Here is a 23,748-nt window from a genome sequence, read left to right as displayed (position 1 = left end):
GAATTTTGTCTTTGATCTTCCGGTCTAGCGTATTCTATATAGATTTCTGTGATGTTGATGTCAATGTGTAATTTGCTATCGAAGTGGATTTACAGACTGAGTTGTCAAAAGTTATCATGAGTATTTTAAAGTGTTCAGGGGATGTAATAACTGAAAGCTGAGTGGGGAGATTTTATAGAGTACTTCATTCATAAATAAAGATCCTATCTTCACGCTGTGGACGTACTGATGTGTCTCTATGCTCATACAACTACAATAGTCAAAACAAAGTCATTAAAAATATCTCTGTATCTCTGGGAAGGAGCAACACACACGCATTGTATATACAGTGGATATATAATGTCTACACACCCCTGTTAAAACTGCAGATTTTTGTGATGTTATAAATTAGATAAATAAATCATATCAGACTTTTTGCTCCTTGTAAAAATTACAACCTATGCAATGCCACTGAAAACCAAAGTGACACATTTCAGAGAAAATGTTTTTATAAATAACTTAGATTCCCCTTCTGTCGCTCTCTCCACGTTGTGTCGGAGAAGCGACACTAGGGGTCTCTCTTGAGCGCCGATATTCACCTCTGATCTTATTGAAAAGGGCCAATGGGAGTTGGCAGTCGGTATTTGCATATCCCGCCCCCGGACATACGGGTATTTAAGTGGCGCAAATACGGGAGTTCATTCAGAAAATTTCTTCGGAGCCGATGGTCTGTCTGCAGTTTGCTGCGAGTTACACGCCACTTAAACGTTCCTGTTTTCCTCTGACGATCTGCATGCTGTTGGATCTTGACGGCGCACAACAGCGGCTTTCTCCTTCTCAGTGCACGGCGTGCACTGTTGCCCCTGAGCGCTCGACAGCGCAGACACGCATACACACACACACTGTGTATTAAAAGAGTTTTTACTAAAAGAATAATTTTCTCTAAAAGAGCAAACACAGCGGCGTTGAACGTCCTTTTAAGGACGCCGTCTTTTCAAGATGCCTTTCCGCCCCTGTGTCGTTCCTGGATGCAGTAGAGTGCTCTCTGCTTCAGACGGCCACAGGCGCTGTCTCGTGTGTTTGGGCCACGATCACACCGAGGCGGCGTTATGGATGGTTCATGTTCTCACTGCGAGAACATGACCATGACAACGTTGCGGTCGCGGCTCGCTTTCAACAGAAAGGGATTAAGAACGGTGCGGTTGGCGCTGGGGCGATTTGGGGCGGCAGCGGTGCAGTTTCGCCGGTAGCCCCCGCGAACCTCCCGCTCCCGACACGCTCGCTGGTCTCCGCCCACGCCAGGGCGATAGCGGCTCGCCTCACGGCCCGGCTGTCTATCCTCCCGAGTCCGAAGCAGATGAGCTCGCCGCTGCATCGGAGAGTGCGGTGTCTGATGCTGAGGACTCCCTGGACTGCCGCCTCGGGCCAGCAGGCCCAGGCTGAGGCCGATGCTCAGATGTCCGACATGCTTGCCCGGCCGCCTTGAGCGTGGGGTTGGACTGGAACCCTCCATCCTCCCCACAGCCTTCTCGGTTGGATGATTGGTTCCTGGGGGCAGCGCCGTTTGCGGCCTCGCGATCCCCCGGTCCCTTTCTTCCCGGAGGTGCATGATGAGCTGACGCCTACGTGGAGAGCCCCGCTCTCCGCTCGTCTAGGTGCCACCCGCTCCACTCTCTCCACCCTCGACAGCGGAGAGCGCCACGGGTACGACGCGATTCCCCAGGTTGATAGGGCAGTTGCGCACCATCTATGCCCCGGTAGCCCTACCTCCTGGCGGGTCGCCCGTACTCCCATCCAAGCCCTGTAGGACAACATCCTCGCTAACGCCAAGGCCTACACTACGGCTGGACGCGCTGCCTCCGCCCTGCATGCAATGGCCCTCCTGCAAGTCCACCAGGCCAAAGCTCTCAGAAACATGCACGGGGTGGACCTGATCCTGATGTGCTGCAGGAACTGCGCTCAGTGACCGACCTCGCCCTGAGAGCGACGAAGGCCACAGCGCAGGCACTCGGACAGACGATGGCCACCCTAGTGGTCCAGGAACGCCATCTTTGGCTCAACCTGGTCGAGATGCGTGAGGCTGACAAAACCGCTTCCTGGACGCACCTGTCTCCCAGATTGGCCTTTTCGGTGACACCGTCGAGGACTTCGCCCAACAGTTCTCCTCGGTGAAGAAGCAGACGGAGGCCATTTCGCACATCATGCCCCGCCGCGAGACCTGCCGCTACGGGCCCTGCCCCGCCTGCCCGCCGAGGGCGCCCCCTGCGAGGAAACCAGCTCCTGCTCCGCCTCAACCCGGGCCCAGCTCTCAGCCCCAGCGTCGAGCACGCCGCAGGCGGCGCGACGCCCCTGTCTCACTGAACCCCTCCAGGACCCGGAAGGCTCCCAAGCGTTCCTGAGACAGCTGACCCAGAGCCGAAGACGTTAGCTCCGGAGGTGGTAAGACCGCTCCGTCCCCGGTGGAGGGCCGGGAGGAGAATCCTTTGTTTTTTCATTTGCCACACCCCTGACGGGGCTGTGGTACCCACATTCTCAATAAAAGAGCTATTTCCTTTGCCTCTGGGTCACCTGGCCCGCAAATGCCGTTCTCACGGCAATGTGCTTTCAGATCACAACAGTCCCGGTACACCGGACGCGGTGATCCCGCCTTCCGCCTGCCCACGACTGTCCCCCGGCTGGCCGGTTCAGACGAGTCCAGAGGACGCCAACATCAGACCTCCTCCTCAGTCAAGAACCCGCCCCCTGCCGGGTGCGCGGAGCAAGTTAAGTGCTTTGAGTCTATTCTCAGCACCTCAGGCCGCAACGAAGCCGCCCGACGCTGCATTACCTGTTCCGCCCCGCTGCGAGGCCCCACCGGGTACGCCCAAAATACTCGTCCCTTTGGTGCCCCTAGGGCAGAGCTGGGAAGCGTGGCTTTCGCTTCCCAACGCATCACGCTGGCTGCACCGGACCATTCGACTCGGTTACGCAATTCAGTTTGCCCGGCTCCCGCCCCCCTTCAGGGGCATCCGCTTTTCGGCAGTACACGGCGAGCACGCCAGTTCCCTGCGCACAGAAACTGCGACCCTCTTAGCCAAGGGCGCGGTAGAGCCCGTCCCTCCAACCGAAATGAGGAAGGGTTTCTACAGCCCTTACTTCATTGCACCCAAGAAAGGCGGCGGCTTACGACCAATCCTGGACTTGCGAGTTTTCAATCGGGCCTTGTTAAAACTCCCGTTCAAAATGCTTACGCAGAGAAATATTCTGGCTGGCGTTCAGCATCTAGATTGGTTCGCAGCGGTGGACCTGAAGGACGCGTACTTCCACGTCTCAATTTTGCCACGACACCGACCCTTCCTACTGTTCGCGTTCGACGGCCAGGCGTTTCAGTACAAAGTCCTCCCCTTCGGCCTGTCTCTGTCCCCTCGCGTCTTCACAAAAGTCGCAGAGGCGGCCCTTGCCCCGCTACGAGTAGCCGGCATCCGCATTCTCAACTACCTCGTGACTGGCTCATCCTAGCACACTCTCGAGAGTTACTATGCACACACAGAGACCAGGTGCTCTGGCACCTCAGCCGCTTGGGGCTTCAGGTCAACTTGGAAAAGAGCAAGCTCACTCCGGTTCAGAGCATCTCTTTTCTCGGGTTGGAGTTAGACTCAGTCTCAATGACAGCACGTCTCACGAGCGAGCGTGCTCAATCGGTGCTGGACTGCCTCGCTTCCTTCAAGCCAGGCACAGTGGTCCCTCTAAAACTTTTCCAGAGGCTCCTGGGGAATATGGCGTCCTCCGCGGCGGTCGCACCGCTGGGGTTGATGCATATGAGACCACTCCAGCACTGGTTCCAGACTCGAGTCCCGAGACAAGCATGGCACCGCGGCACGCATCGGGTAAGGATCACCCCAGCCTGCCTCAAAACACTCCGACCCTGGACAGACCTCTGCTTTTTACGGGCAGGAGTGCCCCTGCAGCAGGTGTCCCGACGCGCCCTGGTCACAACCGACGCCTCCCGGTCCGGGTGGGGTGCCGTGTGCAGCGGGCACGCAGCAGCGGGCCGTTGGAAAGGGGCCCCGCTGCGTTGGCACATCAATTGCCTGGAGTTGCTGACCGTTAGTTTGGGACAAACATGTCCTCGTGAGATCGGACAGCACCACTGTGGTGGCATACATAAATCGGCAAGGCGGCGTACGCTCCCGCCACATGTCACAATTTGCCCGACTCAAGTCGCTGCATGCCACTCACATCCCCGGCAAGCTCAACGTCGTAGCGGACGTGCTATCACAACAACGCCTGCCCGGCGGGGAGTGGAGGCTTCACCCCCAGTCGGTCCAGCTGATTTGGGAACGGTTTGGCAAGGCCCAGGTAGACCTGTTCGCCGCCCAGGAAACCTCCCACTGCCCGCTCTGGTACGCCCTAACAGAGGCTCCCCTCGGGACAGACGCGCTGGCACACAGCTGGCCCTCGGGGCTGCGCAAGTACGCATTTCCCCCAGTGAGCCTTCTTGCACCGGTGCTGTGCAAGGTCAGGGAGGACGAGGAGCAAGTCACGTTGGTGGCCCCCTACTGGCCCACTCGGACTTGGTTCTCGGAACTCAGGCTAGTATTAGTTATTAAGTAAAGTATTAGTTCAGGGATGTGCACACTTATGCAGTTAAGTTTTTTTAATATTTTTATTTTTAACTGAAATGTGTCACTTTGGTTTTCAGTGGCATTGCATAGGTTGTAATTTTTCATTAAAAGTACAAAAATTCTGATATGATTTATCTTTGTTTAATTTTTTACATCACAAAAACCTGCTGTTTTAACAAGGGTGTGTAGACATTATATATCCACTGTATAAAAGTATACGTTTTATTTTATATTGCGTTATATGATATATACTATTTTAAACACAATTAAGCCTCTTAAAAATGTGAGATGACAAATTACATAATTTCCTTTATGTAATTAACTTGCATGTAAAATAATATGAGCTGTCCTCTTTGAAATTTCATATCAACTACACATTACTTGTATACTGCACATACAGAAAGTGTATTATATTATTATGCTATTCCAAACATTGCCATACATTCTATCTTTCTCTCATTCACTTCCATATCTCCACATCGCTTCAGTCCTTTTTCTGTATTCCCTGTCCTCACTGCATCCCACTCTCTTTCATCATACTCACTCCATCATCTCAACTCATTCACATTGTCCCTCTATTATGCTCTCCTTCTGTGTGTCTTTCTTTGTGTTCAGTTTTAGAAATCTTTCTCTGCATGTCTGTTTAGTTCACCTCTCATTTATCTTTTAAACATTATTGGTTAGGTTTAGGTAAATATTTTAGGTTAGGGAGGTACGTTTTACGGATTAAAGCATCCATCTAATATTTCACCTTAAAAACCTTGTCTGATTACAACATTATTTACTTGATTTTGGTGCCCCCCGCTGGACATTTCACTTGGAAACAGCAGCCAAACGTGTAATGAAGCACGTCATTTTGGATTGCAAAATATTTGCCATTTTCACGTAAATTTTATGAGATCAGGCTGGTTTTTCCTGAGGTTCACCTACACTAAAATTACTAATGAAATCAGAATCCTGAGGTAGTACAGTCTGTTTTTACGATATTTATTCACTAAAAGCTGCACATGGACATAAGCATTCTACAGCAAGCCTTGAGGGGATAAATAATACAAAACTCCATGAATCACATCCTAAATCATTCTTTTACAATTGTTTATGCTCATGTGGTACTCCTGTTGTTTCAGCAAGCTTCACATGACAGGGTTTCAGAGAGAGAGAGAGTTGGGGGGAGTTGTTGTTATATCTGTCACCCCTCCACCATTTTGTATCAGCAAGTATGACATACCTCCGTCTGAAAAGAGCAAGATCTTAGCAAAACTGTCGGCAAATGTGACACCCTTGGCCAAAATTTAGTTCTTGGGAGTCTGCTACTGTGACGCCACTTAAGCATGTGTTATTGGAAGACTTACAGTAGAGTAACATTCATAGAGACCAAAGAAAATTCTGCAAACGTATGAGTTTATAAGCCGTAATCCATAAGTAATTTAAAGAGATCATTGTGATTTCGATTTTGGGGCAGATTCAATAAGAATGAATTGCCCCCGCCAAGAGTGCTGACTTTTTGCATACGCTAATCCATTTCACTAAAGGAATTATGCAGATCAGGCAACAGCACAAACACACCCACAAAATCGCTGTTGAATGCAATATACCAGAGGATGATGCAGACCACCATATTTGACCCACCCTGCTGGGACTGAACAGCATCACTTTAATCCAGACAGGTTATAATGCTCTTCAACGTCATTTGATGAGTATTTGATTAATTACTACTGCAATTAAATACTATTTATTTTACTAACTTATTGGGCGGTATTAGCACATGTGAATTGAATTCCCCAGAGAGGGGAAATTGGGAAATTGAGTTTTGTGAATGAAGCGTTATCTTTAATGAGCCTAATTTACATAGAAAGGAAGCCTGTTTGCATGGAAAGGAATGGCAATATTGACGACGCAGTGCGATTTTAGCATGATTGCGCCTGCTAAACGTGATTGTGAGTGGTTAGTGAATAAGATGCAGGTCACGCAAAAGTGGCGCAACTGTTTGGTGAATTTGCCCTTTTTTGTTTTCAGTTTTCAAAAAACATTTAATACAAATATTTAAATGGCCCTTTGCCAGTGTTTGTAGTTTAGAGGCATTGAAGTATCTGCAATGATCACATGAAATCCTAAATCATCATAATGCCTAGCTTTAGTGCAAAACTATTTATCTTCAGGTATTCGTTTCCTGTGCATCTGTGCATTCTTAAAATTATGAAAAATATTATCTGATCATCTAATATTTGATCATGTGTTGTCATAGGAGTTGATCTGCTACATGCTGCAGGTGAACGTGGAAGCCAGATACACTGCAGAGGATGTGCTCTCTCATCCCTGGGTCACGGTAAATGTGTTTTTGTGGATGGGTATTGTGTTGTGTTGAGTTGATATTTTTATGTAAGCATCGTGCAATTAGATGATGCTGTACACTAAAATATCAAAATACTTGACGAAGCAAATGTTATATTTCAGACATTATTGCATATTGAGTAACAGGATTGGGGGCACAAGTGGTGTTACTTACATATTTAATTATTCAAATATTGTATAAAACTTTTGTATATATGCACATGGTCCTGTGAGTAATTAAATGTCCACATGAGCAATTCACTCTATATTAGCAGGTTTATTATGCCTGTGTTTGTCTTGAAATGATAAATTAGCAGTGTTGAGGTTACACAAAAACATATAATAAAGAAGCAGCGAATATTGCAATCATTATTTTGTAGAACGGGTATGGTTTCCAAATATTTCCAGTAGATGGAAATGCAGTATATGGTATTGCAATCTATCCAGTGAAAGAGCTCAGGTACTCAGTTTGGGACTTCAGAAGTGGAATAAACCAGAGAAACAAGTTTGAAACTGACAGCTAAAATGTATTCCGACTGCTCTGGTGGACAGTAAATGGCATATACTAATGCACTCTAATAACCAACAGGAGGATGCTGCAATGGAAAACAATATGAAGATGGAGGTGGCAGGTAAACTCAAAAAGCATTTTAACTCTGTGGAGAAACAGAGCAACACAACCCCTGGAGTCTCTGTTATTATGGTGAGCATGCACACACACACACATTTGGGATACAGTATGCATATCATAACTGTTGCTGTTGTAGCCCACTATACACTAGACTTTAAATTTGACCATTTTCATCCTCTCGGTCCTTAATGATTAATACTTGGATTACACATAATTCCCAAGCATAGCTGTCTCTGAAATTACAGCCACTATGTACAACAGAAACTTGCGTCTAATCAATCAATTTGTCTCCCACAGAGAGTTACATAACTGTCAAATCTCTAATATTTTTAAGCAAGCACAAAATATGCCAGAGCTATGAAATTAGAAAAGGCTGCAGAGCACATTGGCCCCAGAACTTTCATTGGATGTGGGATAGTGGCTGTCTGATTAAGGCAGAACAACTCATAATCCTTTCATTGGTTAGCAGAGTGTTCTTATGAGTTCTGCCTCAGAGGGAGTCATAGGTGAAGCATTTACAGACATTTTCATCTTCATGTCTTATTAAATTCCCATCCCAATGTGACCTAATTTCCTGTCCCTGTAAGACTTGGCAGGAAGTGATGGTGTTCACACTGCACCATACACCCTACTGATAGCCTTGATGCTGTATTCCATTCAGCTTGGATAGTCAGAATTTCCTTCTTCATACTAGAAACAGTGCAATGGAACACCACGTGAAGTTGCTGCCGATTTTAATGTATTAATTCAGTGCGATTAATTATATAACAAATAATGTGTTAAACACATTTACGCAATTAATCATGCCCCCCAGACTGTAATTAGGACTGTTCACCTTTATGTTTTATGAGTCCTGGTCAGCAGGGGGCAGTAAGCACAACTCAAGCTGAAAAGGCAATGCACAGCTGTATAGACAACAAACCACACTCCATTTAAAACTGGTATTAAGATGTCTCACATGTGGTCAGGTGAGACACATCACTGTTTACACCTGGTCACTTAAATGTGTCTACTGTGACCCCTTGTGTTCGGATTTGGAGGCGAGGGTCTCTGTTTCATGACGACATACATCAGTCACTATGTCAGTGTGTTACTATATGATATTAAAGCGCATAAAAAGACAAAGTTAAAAAAAAACAGCTCTGTTTTTCCCAGATGCGGTATAGTTTAATCTAAGAACAAACGTAACATGTCAAGCAGAATTATCCTTTATTTTATTGAATTACCTGTATTAAAGGAGCTTCAGATGTTTGTGCTTCTCAACTGTGTTGATATCGGGCACACTGAAGAAGATCCGACAAACTCTCGTGATTATGTATGTATCCGCTTTTTTTATTTTTCCAATTGGATGGCTATTTTCTTTAAAGCCGCTCATAAACGGCAACGTTTAAACTCTTGTTTTAGGTCAGCGGTTGATTGACAGGTGTGGGGTGGTGCCCTACTGCTGATGGATGCATACAGGACGGATTAGCGTTTACACTTCAGATGATACCACGTTCTTGCATTCAAACACAGCTGCACGGAGCGCTACTCCAAATGCAAAACACTGTGTTTATGATGCAGCAAACCAAAGTGAGGCTTTTCAAAAGAGTCTGATGCATATGCACACAGACACATCCTTAGAATAGCCCTGATAATAAGTCTATCTTGGACAGATTAAAGATTTGTAGGCCAATGATAGGCTTATGTTCAATGATATTGAAATAGACAATGTACTTCCATCCAAAGCCACTTTTTGTATAATCTAATCAATTATTTAATTATCTGCCACAACGATGTAATGTATTTTAATTATCTAAATGATTAAATTTATTATAAGGTATATTATATTTAAATTTATTAAACATAATATTTTGTATTGAATTATTTTTATTTGCTTTCTAAGCAAATATTGATATGTGATTAATTGTGATTAATATGATTAATTACTCAGCAGATCTTGTAAATCATTTGATTAAACTTTTTAATGGATTTACATACCTACTTATTTCCAGGTTTAAATTATATTTCGAATTCCACATTTTCAATTTGGTCTCACTATAATTGGGGTCAGTTCCGTAAAATAATATATTTTATTATAACATTTCTGAGTAGTTCTATTACAGTAGTTATAGTATGGCCTCTCAATCAGCAATTTTATCAAAATTAACAGCATTATGTATATGTGAAAATGGCCTAATTTTCCCTTTAAACGCTTAAAAATCGAATGGCCTTTTTTATGAGTCATATTGCGGTAATGCACTACATCATTTGAAAATGCAGCAGTGTGGACTCTCAGCCTGAATATGTACTGATGTGAATCTCATTTGACAGTTTGAACTATAAGGGCAGGGCTGTACCCACACCCCCCTCTTGCACTCCCAAGACCCAAGGTGATGTCTGGCACTGGATATTTGGTATTTGACTCCAAACCTAAACCTACTTTTGATAAGCTTCAGCTCTAATATCTGATTAAAATCTAGAAGGCTCTGCAATCTGACTGCCTCTCGTTTACTCTCACTGGTTTTGCAACATTTGCTGTCTTGCTAATAATTCTAAAAAATAACCATTTTCAGTCTCCAACCCATCTTCGCATTCCACTTCATGTTCATGGTGGCTCTTTGGAATACTTTATTGCTGTAAGAATATGTGCCATATTATATTTGTTGAGCATTACTTTTGAATATTTCTCTCTGGGCTCTCAAGGTTTGTATTGGAATGCATGCATTAGTGACTGCTTGGGATATTAACACTGCAATCTGACGGCCTCTCTCTCTCTCTCTCTCTCTCTCTCTCTCTGTCTCTCACACACACACAGTCTCTCTCTCACTGTCACAACATCCAGAAAAGGTCTATTTCATTGCAGCTGCCAATGTCCTCAAATTGAATAAAGATTTGAAGGAAAGTGGTTTGAGATTGTGAAAAGCAGCTACCTTCTGGCCAAGTGCTAAAAGCAAAGAATAAACTACAGTCAGTTGGTCATTATTGCAAAATAACCGTGAGGGAGAGAGAAAAGAATAATTATGCACAAAAAATTGCCTTGGATGAAATATTTAACAAAATACTGTATTTTGTATTATGTATTATATATAATATGTATTATTCTGAGCAGCAAAATTTTTCTAATTATTAAGTAATTTTTCCTGCTCTCTTAGCTTCATTAATTTTGATCACAGCTGAGGAACATAATAAAGAAAACAACAGATCACAATTTAAGTGGCTTTCTTTAATAAAATATGTCCCAGTTTAAGACTGGATGTTTCTGATGTATTCCCTGTTAAATGTCTCTCAGCTGAAATGTTAAGAGTTCCCCTTCTGTCGCTCTCTCCACGTTGTGTCAGAGAAGCGACACTAGGGGTCTCTCTTGAGCGCCGATATTCACCTCTGAACTATGAAAAAAGGCCAATGAGAGTTGTCAACCAGTATTTGCATGTCCCGCACCCGGACATACAGGTATTTAAGCGGCGCAAATACGGGAGTTCATTCAGAAAATTTCTTCGGAGCCGATGGTCGTGTCTGCAACTGCTGCATACTACACACCGAGTTCCTGTCATCCCTCTGCTGCATAACTGTTGGATTCCACGGCGCACAACAGCGGCTTTCTCCTGTTTGCACGGCTGTGCATTCCTGCCCCTAGGCGATCGACAGTGCAGATTTAAAAACTCTCATGAGTTTTTTCCTAAAAGAGTGATTTTATTTAAAAGAGTAATTTCCTCTAAAAGAGCAAAACACAGCGGCGTTGAACGTCCTTTTAAGGACGCGTCTTTATAAAGATGCCCTTCCGCCCCTGTGTTGTTTCTGGATGCGGTAAAGTGCTCTCCTCTTCCGATGGCCACAGGCGCTGTCTCGTGTGTCTGGGTAGCGATCACACCGAGGCTGCGTTTGTGGATGGTTCATGTTCTCACTGCGAGAACATGACCATGACAACGTTGCGGTCGCGGCTTGCTTACAACCGTGAGCAAGCCACTCCACCCGCCCCCCGTATTGCTCCTTCTTCCCACGGGATTGAGGACGATGCGGCTGGCGATGGAGGCGATTTGGGGATGGCTGCGGGTGCAGCTCCGCCAGGTACGCCCCCTCCGACCACCCGTGCCCCAGCACGCTCGTTGATTCCCGTCCGTGCTCGAGGCGGCGGCGACTGGCCTCACAGCCAGTCAGCCGACCCTCTTGCGATGGAACCCGATGAGCTCGCCGCAACATCGGAGGGTGCGGCATCTGATGCAGAGGACTCCCCTGGGCTGCCGCCTTCGGGCTTGCACGCCCAGGCTGAGGCTGACGCACAGATGTCCAACATGCTTTCCCGGGCAGCCAACAGCGTGGGCTTGGATTGGAACCCTCCATCCTCCCCACAGCCATCACGGCTGGATGACTGGTTCCTGGGGTCTGCGCGCCGCCACAGCCTCGCCCCGGTTCCATTTTTCCCGAAGTGCATGACGAGCTGACGCCTTCGTGGAGAGCACCCCTCTCCACTCGCCACACCGCCACAGGCTCATCCGCCCTCGCCACCCTCGACGGCGGAGCGCGCCACGGGTACGCCGGCGATTCCCCAGGTGGATAGGGCGGTTGCGATCCATCTATGCCCCGGTACCCCTACCACCTGGCGAGGTCGCCTGCACTCCCTTCCCGGACCTGTAGAGCAACCTCCTCGCTGACAGCGAGGCCTACAGCGCCACCGACGCGCCGCTTCGCCCTGCATGCCATGGCTCTCCTGCAGGTCCACCAAGCCAAGGCACTTCGCAACATGCACAGGGGTGGCCCTGATCCCGACACGCTGCAGGAACTGTGCTCAGCGACCGACCTCGCCCTGAGAGCGACGAAGGTCACAGCGCAAGCGCTCGGGCAGGCGATGGCCACGCTAGTGGTCCAGGAACGTCAACTGTGGCTGAACATGGTCGAGATGCGTGAAGTCGACAAGACTCGCTTCCTCAACGCCCCTGTCTCCCAGTTCGGCCTCTTCGGCGACACCGTCGAGGACTTTGCCCAGCAGTTCTCCACGGTAAAGAAGCAGACGGAGGCCATCTCTCACATCATGCCTCGCCGCAAGCCTGCCGCCATGGCCCATGCCCCGTCTGCTCGCCGAGGGCGTCCTGCCGCGGCCAGAAGACAAGCTCCTGCTCCGCCTCAACCCGGGCCCAGCTCTCAGCCCCATTGTCGAGCAAACCGCGTGAAGCGCACGCCCCCTGTCTCACGGACCCCCTCGAGGACCCGGAAGGCTCCCAGGCGCTCCTGAGACAACGCACCCAGAGTCCAAGAAGTTAGCTCCAGAGGTGGTAAGACCGCTCCGTCCCCCGGTGGAGGGCCAGGAGGAGAATCCTTTGTTTTTTCATTTGCCGCACCCCTTAACGGGGGCTGCGATACCCAGATTCTCAATAAAATAGCTATTTCCTTTGTCTCTGGGGCATATGGCCCGCAAATGCCGTTCTCACGGCACTCTGCTTTCAGGCCTCAACAGTCCCGGCTCCATGGACGCGGTGTCCCCACCTGCAGCCCCACGACTGTTCCCCGGCCGGCCGGTTCAGACGAGTCCAGAGGACGCCAGCATCAGACCTCCTCCTCAGTCACGAACCCGCCCCCTGCCGGGTGCGCGGAGCAAGGTAAGTGCTTTGAGTTTATTCTCAGCACCAGAGCCTCGGGACGCCACGTTGCCTCCTGACGCCACGCTACCTGTTCCACACCGCTGCGAAGCCCGCCGGTACGCCCAAAAACCCGTCCCTTTGGTGCCCCTAGCACGGAGTTTAGAGGCGTGGCTTTCACTGCCCAACCCGTCACGCTGGCTGCACCGGACCATTCGACTCGGTTACGCAATTCAGTTTGCCAGGTCTCCGCCCCCCTTCGTGGGCGTACATTTTTCCGCAGTATACGGCCAACATGCCCATTCCCTGCGCGAAGAAATCGCCTCCCTTCTATTAAAGGACACGATAGAGCCTGTCCCTCCAACCGAAATGAAGAAGGGTTTCTACAGCCCTTACTTTGTTGTACCCAAGAAAGGCGGCGGCTTACGACCGATCTTGGACCTGCGAGTTTTCAATCGGACCTTGTCCAAACTCCCGTTCAAAATGCTCACCCAGAAACAAATTCTATCTGGCGTCCGGCATCTAGATTGGTTCGCAGCGGTAGACCTGAAGGAGGCGTACTTCCACGTCTCAATTTGCCCTCGACATCGACCCTTCCTACGGTTCGCGTTCGACGGTCAGGCGTATCAGTACAAAGTCCTCCCCTTCGGCCTGTCTCTGTCCCCTCGCATCTTCACGAAAGTCGCAGATTTCGTGAAGATGCGAGGGGACAGAGACAGGCCCGCTGCGCTGGCACTGCGCTGGCACATCAACTGCCTAGAGCTGCTGGCTGTTTTTCTGGCCCTGCAGAAGTTTCTTCCGATAATTCGGCACAAACACGTCTTAGTCAGGTCAGACAGCACCACGGTCGTAGCCTACATAAACCGCCAAGGCGGAGTACGCTCTCTCCATATGTCACAGCTCGCCCGTCATCTCCTCCTATGGATTCAGCAGTGACTGGAGTCACTGCGCGCCACTCACATCCCCGGCAACCTCAATGTGATGGCGGACGCGCTGTCAAGACAAAGCTTGCCCGGCGGAGAGTGGAGACTCCACCCCCAGTCGGTCCAGCTGATTTGGGACCGGTTCGGCAAGGCTCAGGTAGACCTGTCTGCCTCCCAAGAAACCTCCCACTGCCTGCTCTGGTATGCCCGGACAGAGGCTTCCCTCGGGGCAGATGCGCTGGCACACAGCTGGCCCATGGGGCTGCGCAAGTACGCATTTCCCCCAGTGAGCCTTCTTGCACAGGTGCTATGCAAGGTCAGGGAGGACGAGGAGCAAGTCACTCTGGTAGCCACCTACTGGCCTACCCGGACTTGGTTTTCGGACCTCACACTCCTCACGACAGCCCCTCCCTGGCGAATTCCCCTGAGGAAGGACCTTCTTTCTCAGGGACGGGGCACGCTCTGGCACCTGCACCCAGACCTCTGGAACCTCCACGTCTGGCCCCTGGACGGGATGCGGAAGATCTAGCCGGTCTACCATCTGCCGTCGTAGATATAATCAATCAAGCCAGAGCCCCCTCTACCAGGCATCTTTACGCCCTAAAGTGGCGTCTGTTCGCGGACTGGTGTTCTTCCCAAGCCGAAGACACACAGAAGTGCGCAGTTAGGTCAGTGCTCGTGTTTCTTCAGGAGAGGCTGGAGAGGAGGCTGTCCCCCTCCACCCTCAAGGTGTATGTCGCCGCTATCGCGGTCCACCACAACACGGTAGATGGAAAGTCTCTTGGTAAGCACGACTTAATCGTCAGGTTCCTAAAAGGTGCCCGGAGGATAGCTCCCTCCCGGCCTAACCTGTTCCCCTCCTGGGATCTCTCGGTCGTCCTTACGGGATTCCAGAGACCCCCCTTCGAGCCACTTGACTCAGTTGGACTCAGGGCCCTCTCTCTCAAGACCGCCCTGCTGATCGCGCTCGCTTCCATCAAGAGGGTCGGGGACCTGCATGCGTTCTGTGTTAGCGACGCTTGCCTGGAGTTCACCTGGCAGACACGTTCGTGATCCTAAGACCGCGACCGGGCTATGTGCCCAAGGTTCCTACCACACCCTTCAGGGATCAGGTAGTGAACCTGCAAGCACTGCCCCGGGAGGAGGCAGATCCAGCCCTTTCACTGCTGTGTCCAGTACGTGCCTTACGTATCTACCTGGACCGCACACAGAGCACTAGATGCTCTGAGCAGCTCTTCGTCTGCTTTGGGGGACAGCAGAAAGGGAATGCTGTCTCCAAGCAGAGACTCACCCACTAGGTTGTCGACGCCATTTACCTGGCTTATCACATCCAGGCCGTGCCCCCCCCCTTTGCGGGTCCGAGCCCACTCCACCAGGAGTGTTGCGTCCTCATGGGCACTGGCTAGGGGCACTGCCCTAGCAGACATTTGTAGAGCAGCGGGCTGGGCAACACCGAACACTTTCGCGAGATTCTACAATCTCCGAGTTGAGTCAGTATCGTCCCGTGTTCTCTCGCCCACGATCTGACCGGGTGAATCGCTTGCATCTAGCAACCTTCCCCCTAACCAGGGGAAACAGTGCGCCTTCAGAAGGGTACCGCAAGCTACCCTGCACTGGTATAGGTGCTCCACAGGTAAGGCCTCCTTCGGACTCCCCCTGTGTGTAACGCCACGGTTCTGTCCCCTCTGGCGAGTGGACTCCCGTACTTCCCTTAGGCAGTCATGGCTGCCTCGGTTGCCATGCTGTATGTTCCCCCCTCTATAGGCTGGATCCACCACCGCACCGACTTTTCCACATAGGCCCTAAGTCAGGCCTTTGATGGTTTTGCCACTTAAACTTGCCTCCCCTCTCGGGTAGGCGTGGCCTCCGCAGGGTCTTCTCCGCCCTGAATAAGGGCTAAGACCCCCTTCCCTCAATGCGTGTAAGGGCCCCGGTCTTAGTTGCTCTATGCGAGAAACATAGAGAGAAAAGAGGCCCGGCCAGGCTTGGCCCGTTCCCAGGTTGGCAGCCAGCACCTTGTTCCCCCCTCCAGGGTAACGATAAGGAATCCTGATGGCTTAAATGGGGCATTGGGGAAGGGTACGTGCAGCCTGATACAGTTGGTCGTCCTGCACGTAAGAATACCTGCTCGCTCCTGTATCAGCAGTTCACGTACATGGCTCAGCGCGTGGCGCTTTTATAAGTGGACCCCTAGTGTTGCTTCTCTGACACAACGTGGAGAGAGCGATAGAAGGGGAACGTCTAGGTTACGTATGTAACCTCCGTTCGCTGATGGAGGGAACGAGACGTTGTGTCTCCCCTGCCACGTCGCTGAGCCGAGCCACTGTTGTGGCCGGACCATTTCCGGCTCCTCAGAAAAATCCTGAATGAACTCCCGTATTTGCGCTGCTTAAATACCCGTATGTCCGGGGGCGGGACATGCAAATACTGGTTGCCAACTCTCATTGGCCTTTTTTCATAGTTCAGAGGTGAATATCGGCACTCAAGAGAGACCCCAGTGTCGCTTCTCTGACACAACGTCTCGTTCCCTCCATCAGGGAACGGAGGTTACATACGTAACCTAGATGTTTCTTATGTTATAATGCTGTGTATGAATTTGTGCTGTATGTGCTCTGTGAGTAAGACTAGTCTCTGTCCTCTGCTTCTGCTCTCCCCATGGCATTGCTATCCTCTGACTAGCTCCAAGGCAATGGTATGTACTAACACTAGCTGCTATGCTCATCCCTCCCCGCCTCTGTCTTTATACACATACACCCTTAAACCAGAACTGGGAGAATGTGACAGTACACCACTGAAGATACCATTTTTCCTTAAAAGAATTGTCAATGAAGGGATGGACTGGCCACATGGGGAGCACTATGACTTTTTTGGTGAGCCATTCGTTTGGTGAGTATGCACACCTAGATAATGTTTTTGCAGTCCTAGTGTGGCTAAGAGGCGTAAATGAAGAAGTTACAAATGGAAATGTATTCGTGTTTACACCTCTCATCCACACAAGAATTTCGTATACCACAAACACTAGAAAAAATTACAATAGGAAACTAAAAACAGTAGTTTTCAAACATAAACGGATTAGTGTGGATGTGACCTTAGCCACAGTGGTGGATCCAAGACTGCCATAGCTAAATCAATGTACGTAGTCTGTCTTATTGGTACACTTTTATTTTCAACGCATTTATAGGTTTGATGCCCACATATGCGTTCGTGATTGTTCAGATTATATATTTTATGTTCAAGTCCCTAATGTGAGGATTAAATATGGAATGAAAGCTTTTTCATTTGCTTCTCTTTCTTCTTGGAATGTTCTTCAGCAAACCTATTACAAACACTAGTGCAGGGGTACTCAGTTGGTGGACTCCGGTCCAGATCCGGACCGAAGGACAATTCAATGCCATTTTGGCCAGGTCTCTCTTGGAAGAAACTAACCTGGTAAAATAAAGATGTAAAAAAAAAAATTACTTTGCAAAATAAAACCGATTAAGGCTGGACCGGGGAGGGTGCATTGTCCCTCTATATTTTCCTTGTGCCCATCAGTTACTTCTGACAATATCAAATGCTCTTCATTTGATATTGTGGAGGATGAGAGTTTTAGAGATTTTATGCTAATTGCTATGAATATGCAACAACCTTTGGCGAACTAGTTTTTCAAATAGTCAATCTTCCACTTAGACTTTTAGAAACGTTAATGTTTCTTGAATTTGTGCTATTTTAGTGCCTTTCTATATTTATACTGTGGAAGGCTTTGTTTGGAAAATTTGAATAAAGCATTATTGTGACATTGTTTTGTTTTCTTTCCTAAGATAAAATAAGTGCATTTTAACAGGATAAGAAGTATATTTAGAGTCAAATTTCAGCTTTATCAGAATCTGTGTTTATTGAGATTAACTGTGAAAAATTATGCGATTAATCAGGATTAAAACAATGTATAAATTGACAGCACTCACATTAAAAAAAAACGCTCTCTAGTACCTCTTACTTTGGAAAAGGATAACTTTAGGAAACAGAAAACAAATACCCATTTGTTTTGAAGGCACCTATATTCCGTGATCATTTCAGTGAAAATGAATGACTTATAATATCGTTATAATATACAAATAAAGTGTATTGAATCAATGTCCCTTTCAAGGCAAGTCAGTCCTCTCGGTGGCCATCTTTGGATTGCTCCCGGGCAGCTATGGATACAAGCTGCATAAAAGTGCAGCTTCTATACTTGAACGGAGAAGGAGCAAAATCTAGAGGCTTGGGATTGGGATCGATGCCTTTTTCACGCATTGATAATCGGAAGATTTCCGCGTTGATTATCGATATACAGTATATCAGGACTTTTTCAGCTATAAATAGGCCTGCACATTGCAGAATAGTATTTGTCGCTCTCTCTCCAAACATATTTCTCAAGGGGGTTGTACACAGGACGTGTCTGGCGGATGACATGGCGTGTTCTAAACATTTTTACAATTATTTTCTACAAAGTTACACACACACCGTCAACGCTCAGAGTCAACATTATGAAGTGATATGGAGCGCAATTTGCATAGGTTTCCATTAAATTAGACCAAAATCATTATCAATGGACAAAGATTATTTACTCTAGCCACTACTGGATTATATATTGTTTATATGTATCTTTCATATAGCCTACATAATGTATTTTCAGTTACAAGTATGTCGTTTTGTGGTTTAGCAGCTTGAATGAAATACCTGCATACAGAGAAATTGCATAATAAACATCGCCATTTCTAATCGTTTAACAAACCTACACACTCATCAACCTCAAAACCGTAGTAACTTTGGTCTACCGACTCTTGTGCCCCTTCTACTAGTCCTGTATGTGTGTGTGCTTCAGTAAATGGTATATCACCCTCTTGTGGTCTCCCAATTCTAATACGCCAGTCTGTTAAACAGAGGCCAACTGAGTGTATTGGAAAATATGCAAATTGGGCTTCTAATTTAAATGTCAGTTAATTTTAATATATCAATGCCTCAAAAATATATCGATTTGAGAACATGCCAATCAATTATTGATATATTGATATTCTATGACATTCTTAGAAATATGTAAACTGGTTGGTGAAGTTTACGTTTAAAGAACATATTTCAAATCAGCAGAAAAATCAAGAACAGACTAAAAAACATTATTTTCCAGGCTGGTCCAGTTAATGAGCATGCATGTTCTCTGCATTTAAAAGGTAGTTGGTTCTTTTAACTGTAAGGCGGGACTTCCTTCTTTACATCCGCAATACTGGACGTTTTAATTTCTCCCATTAATTTTAATACAAGTGCTCTTGTGCTAAACAGTCTTTGATTTAATTTATTTAAAATTGTTCTAATCCCCCAGGATTTTAATTGAACATTAAAATATCAACTAGATTAAATGCATATGTGAAAAATATAGTGGGGATTATGTGCTGTGGGTTGTGTTAGGCCAGCGTATTCCATCCTGTTTTTAGTCCCAGTCCATCCCTGTGTCAGTGGAATACAATGGAAATACTAGCAATGGAAAATTGGCAGCTTGCAGACCAAGAGAATTCTTGAGTTGCTTTTATACCACAGTGAACTTCAGTAGTGTTTTCTCACTCTCTGCCATTTTCTGTCAGTCTTTGCTAAAACAGTCTCTTTCACTTATGTGGTCTGCTTCCACCTGTGAGGTGATCAATAATACTGACTACTCAGTGAAATCAGGTCATACATGCTGTTCTGTATCTGACACTGCTTGGTATAAAACACGTACTTCCTCTGACAGCAAAAGAAAGAAACAAAACTAAAGCTGCATTTGTTGAATATTTAAGCTTGATTTGATCTCTCCTTTGACCTCCCAGATCTTAACTTCATCTGATCTTTCCATGCTTAATTATATTAAATTTTTTATTTTCCCAGTTTTTGGATGGGTGCACCTCAATGCACATGTGAACATTAACATGAACATCGTCTCTCTCCTGTAGAACACGGCTCTAGATAAGGAAACCATCCAGCTTTCTCATCATTGTCAGGACCACAATTCCCCTCCAGGAAAGAGCCCATCCTCCACCCACCCAGAGAGAAGAGGCTCCTACAGGACACGGTCGTCCTCTCAATCAGAGGACTCCAAGAGTGCTCCTCCCATTAAGCCGTTAGCCTCAACAACCCCTAGCGCACCATCAGTTCAGCCTTTGCCCTCTCCTTCCTCTGCCCCACGTCTACCCCCATCTCCTCTGTCCCCACCCCCCTTCCCCCAGCACAACTCTGAAGCCGAGGCCACCAAGGCTTATCCAGAGGAAGAATAGCACACTAGACTACTGCTCTACTTTTGGGAAAACAATATGAAAAGGAGACAAACCCAAACATTCATACATAAATACATGAATAAATAAATAGCAACCCTGCAAATCTTTGTATATACATTCTACCTATCCTAGCATGGTCAGAAGTGTCTGTGTAGTGGTCACATGCTTGTCTTCAGGACTCTGTAACCTTCCTGCTTCCAGTTTGGCACACCCATCAATGGCTTCCAGAGTGGGCTTGAGGGCTTTATGTGTGATTGATTGTGCAGTGTATAGGTGCTTTGAAAGGCCACCCTCTGCTTTGGATATCAAAAATACTGTGCTCTGCTTTTGTAGGGTGGCCACTGCTGGATTGAAGATGCTACTGAAAAAAACTTTTTGAAACTGGCAAGAAACTTGTCCTGCTGAAACTTGAAATTATGTTCTCTTTTCATTGAGTATATAGTATGTTTGAAGATAGACTGCTTGGAATTTTTATTCTACTGCAACACAGAAGAAAGCAATCTACCTTTTGTTGGGTATGGGGCTGAGTGTGTTTTCTTAAGAGGGTGCACCTAGCAATTCTGTGTTCTGGAGTAATTTTGCAGTAGTTTAGAGTTGCCTTCATATGAGCCAGCAAAGCAAGAAATCTGTAGGAATTCTTCTTTTTGTAACTTATTTGTACAGATTAGAAACAATGTGAAATTGTAGTTTGATATTGTCAAGTCAAAGGCATTAAGTGCACGATGTTTTGATTTCTCTGTCGCTATGGAGCCAAGAGACGCAATAGTGTCGTCTATTGATTTATGTACTAGTTCTGTTGTTTTCTCAGTCCTTTCACAGTGCTCACCCTGGTTCTGATTTCCCAAAACGTTTCTATACATACAAAACTGTGATAAAAATTGTTATTTATGTTGGTAGGTATCATGCTCTGCTTTACAAAATGTATGCTTATTTTTTTTGATGTATTGAAGGTTTTGAGAAATATGGCCCCAAGCCATGTACAGTATTTGATGCTTCAAGCACACTAGGGATCTGTTTGGCAATATCCTGTATCATCTCTGGAAGGCTAAAATACATGTTTAAATATGTAATTTTCTGTTAGTGTTCTTTATCATCATATCACAATAGTCAAAAGAAAATCCAATAAAATGCTCTTATTGTTATTTGTCCTTGTCTTATTGTTTACTCTTGCTTCTCTCTCTTTAAAATTGGCATATTTTTTATTTATTATCAACGTAACACGTTCTTTAAAGTAACTAGAAACTGGGAAGGTTCTTTTTTCAGTGTTAAAACAGCTGCAGTCTTAAATTGCCATCTGTTGGCCGAAGCAAGAACTGCAACACCACATTTGTTTTATAAATAAAAAAGACACTGAGTGCTTCTTAGTTCAATGTCCTTTTTTAGGACCCAAACATTGAAAGTGTGGAATCCCTATTGTTCTTTTAAGGATTATTATTAGGGCCCAAGCACTGAAAATACGGAAACCCTATTGTTCTTCTAAGGATCATTATTATTTGGGCCCAAGCACTGAAAGTGCGAGGGCAACTGAAAAAAACTCCTACAGCAATTTTACTAACTTTATCAAATGGAGAGTAGTCACCTGTGCTAGTAGGCTGTGGTTTACCATAGAAATGTAATCTATAATCAGAAAGTCACTAAATACCACACGCATTGTACTTTTTCTTCTCCTAAAGGAGTGTGAGGCAATTTTACATATCTCCCAACTGAAAATGTACTATGGATGGTCTTGGCACCTAAGTTGAAAGCAGCAATTCCAGCAGGTGCTGTCAATAGTCTGGTGCAGTTGCAGTTTGGGATAATAATCTGGTTGCTTCATAATGAATAGCTCTGATTAAATGTGACTTTCCTGTTCCTCACCTCCAGTAACAAATACAGTGGGTACGGAAAGTATTCAGACCCCTTACATTTTTCACTCTTTGTTATATTGCAGCCATTTGCTAAAATCATTTAAGTTCATTTTTTTTCCTCATTATTGTACACACAGTACCCCATATTGACAGAAAAACACAGAATTGTTGACATTTTTGCACATTTATTAAAAAATAAAAACTGAAGTATCACATGGTATTCAGACCCTTTGTTCAGTATTTAGTAGAAGCACACTTTTGAGCTAATACAGCCATGAGTCTTTTTGGGAAAGATGCAACAAGTTTTTCACATCTGGATTTGGGTATCCTCTGCCATTCCTCCTTGCAGATCCTCTCCAGTTCTGTCAGGTTGGATGGTAAACGTTGGTGGACAGCCATTTTCAGGTCTCTCCAGAGATGCTCAATTGGGTTTAAGTCAGGGCTCTGGCTGGGCCATTCAAGAACAGTCACGGAGTTGTTGTGAAGCCACTCCTTCGTTATTTTAGCGGTGTGCTTATGGTCATTGTCTTGTTGGAAGGTGAACCTTCAGCCCAGTCTGAGGTCCAGAGCACTCTGGAGAAGGTTTTCGTCCAGGATATCCCTGTATTCATCTTTCCCTCGATTGCAACCAGTCGTCCTGTCCCTGCAGCTGAAAAACACCCCCACAGCATGATGCTGCCACCACCATGCTTCACTGTTGAGACTGTATTGGAAAGGTGAGGAGCCTGGTTTTCTCTACACATACCGCTTAGAATTAAGGCCAAAAAGTTCTATCTTGGTCTCATCAGACCAGAAAATCTTATTTATCACCATCTTGGAGTCCTTCAGGTGTTTTTTAGCAAACTCCATGTGGGCTTTCATGTGTCTTGCACTGAGGAGAGGCTTCCGTCGGGCCACTCTGCCATAAAGCCCCGACTGGTGGATGGCTGCAGTGATGGTTGACTTACTACAACTTTCTCCCATCTCCCGACTGCATCTCTGGAGCTCAGCCACAGTGATCTTTGGGTTATTCTTTACCTCTCTCACCAAGGCTCTTCTCCCCGATAGCTCAGTTTGGCTGGACGGCCAGCTCTAGGAAGGGTTCTGGTCGTCCCAAACGTCTTCCATTTAAGGATTATGGAGGCCACTGTGCTCTTATGAACCTTAAGGGCAGCAGACATTTTTTGTAACCTTGGCCAGATCTGTGCCTTGCCACAATTCTGTCTCTGAGCTCTTCAGGCAGTTCCTTTGACCTCATGATTCTCATTTGCTCTGACATGCACTGTGAGCTGTAAGGTCTTATATAGACAGGTGTGTGGCTTTCCTAATCAAGTCCAATCAGTATAATCAAACACAGCTGGACTCAATTGAAGGTGTAGAACCATCTCAAGGATGATCAGAAGAAATGGACAGCACCTGAGTTAAATATATGAGTGTCACAGCAAAGGGTCTGAATACTTAGGACCATGTGATATTTCAGTTTTTCTTTTTTAATAAATGTGCAAAAATGTCAACAATTCTGTGTTTTTCTGTCAATATGGGGTGCTGTGTGTACAATAATGAGGGAAAAAAAATTAACTTAAATGATTTTAGCAAATGGCTGCAATATAACAAAGAGTGAAAAATTTAAGGGGGTCTGAAT

The 23,748-nt window shown here is 46.5% G+C and overlaps 1 protein-coding gene across 4 annotated transcripts in view; it reads left to right on the top strand.

The window, feature by feature from the left end:
• LOC127643433 (serine/threonine-protein kinase DCLK2-like) overlaps positions 1-21,395 on the top strand; it is an 86,506-nt gene extending 65,111 nt beyond the window's left edge. For 3 of the 4 annotated variants that reach the window (XM_052126184.1, XM_052126183.1, XM_052126182.1), the window contains 3 exons: positions 6,829-6,909; positions 7,504-7,617; positions 19,960-21,395. In XM_052126184.1, the coding sequence (XP_051982144.1) occupies positions 6,829-6,909; positions 7,504-7,617; positions 19,960-20,280 (516 nt within the window). In that variant the 3' untranslated portion in view covers positions 20,281-21,395. Of the gene's footprint in view, positions 1-6,828; positions 6,910-7,503; positions 7,618-9,858; positions 9,942-19,959 lie in introns of all 4 variants that reach the window. The other variant, XR_007970518.1, reaches the window with a different exon arrangement.
• Positions 21,396-23,748: the final 2,353 nt, after the last annotated feature.

This window comes from Xyrauchen texanus, chromosome 5 (genome assembly GCF_025860055.1).
Source record: "Xyrauchen texanus isolate HMW12.3.18 chromosome 5, RBS_HiC_50CHRs, whole genome shotgun sequence".
Lineage (NCBI taxonomy): Eukaryota > Metazoa > Chordata > Actinopteri > Cypriniformes > Catostomidae > Xyrauchen > Xyrauchen texanus.
Note: the sequence above shows the minus strand (reverse complement) of the source record. Positions and strands in the feature narration are given on the sequence as shown.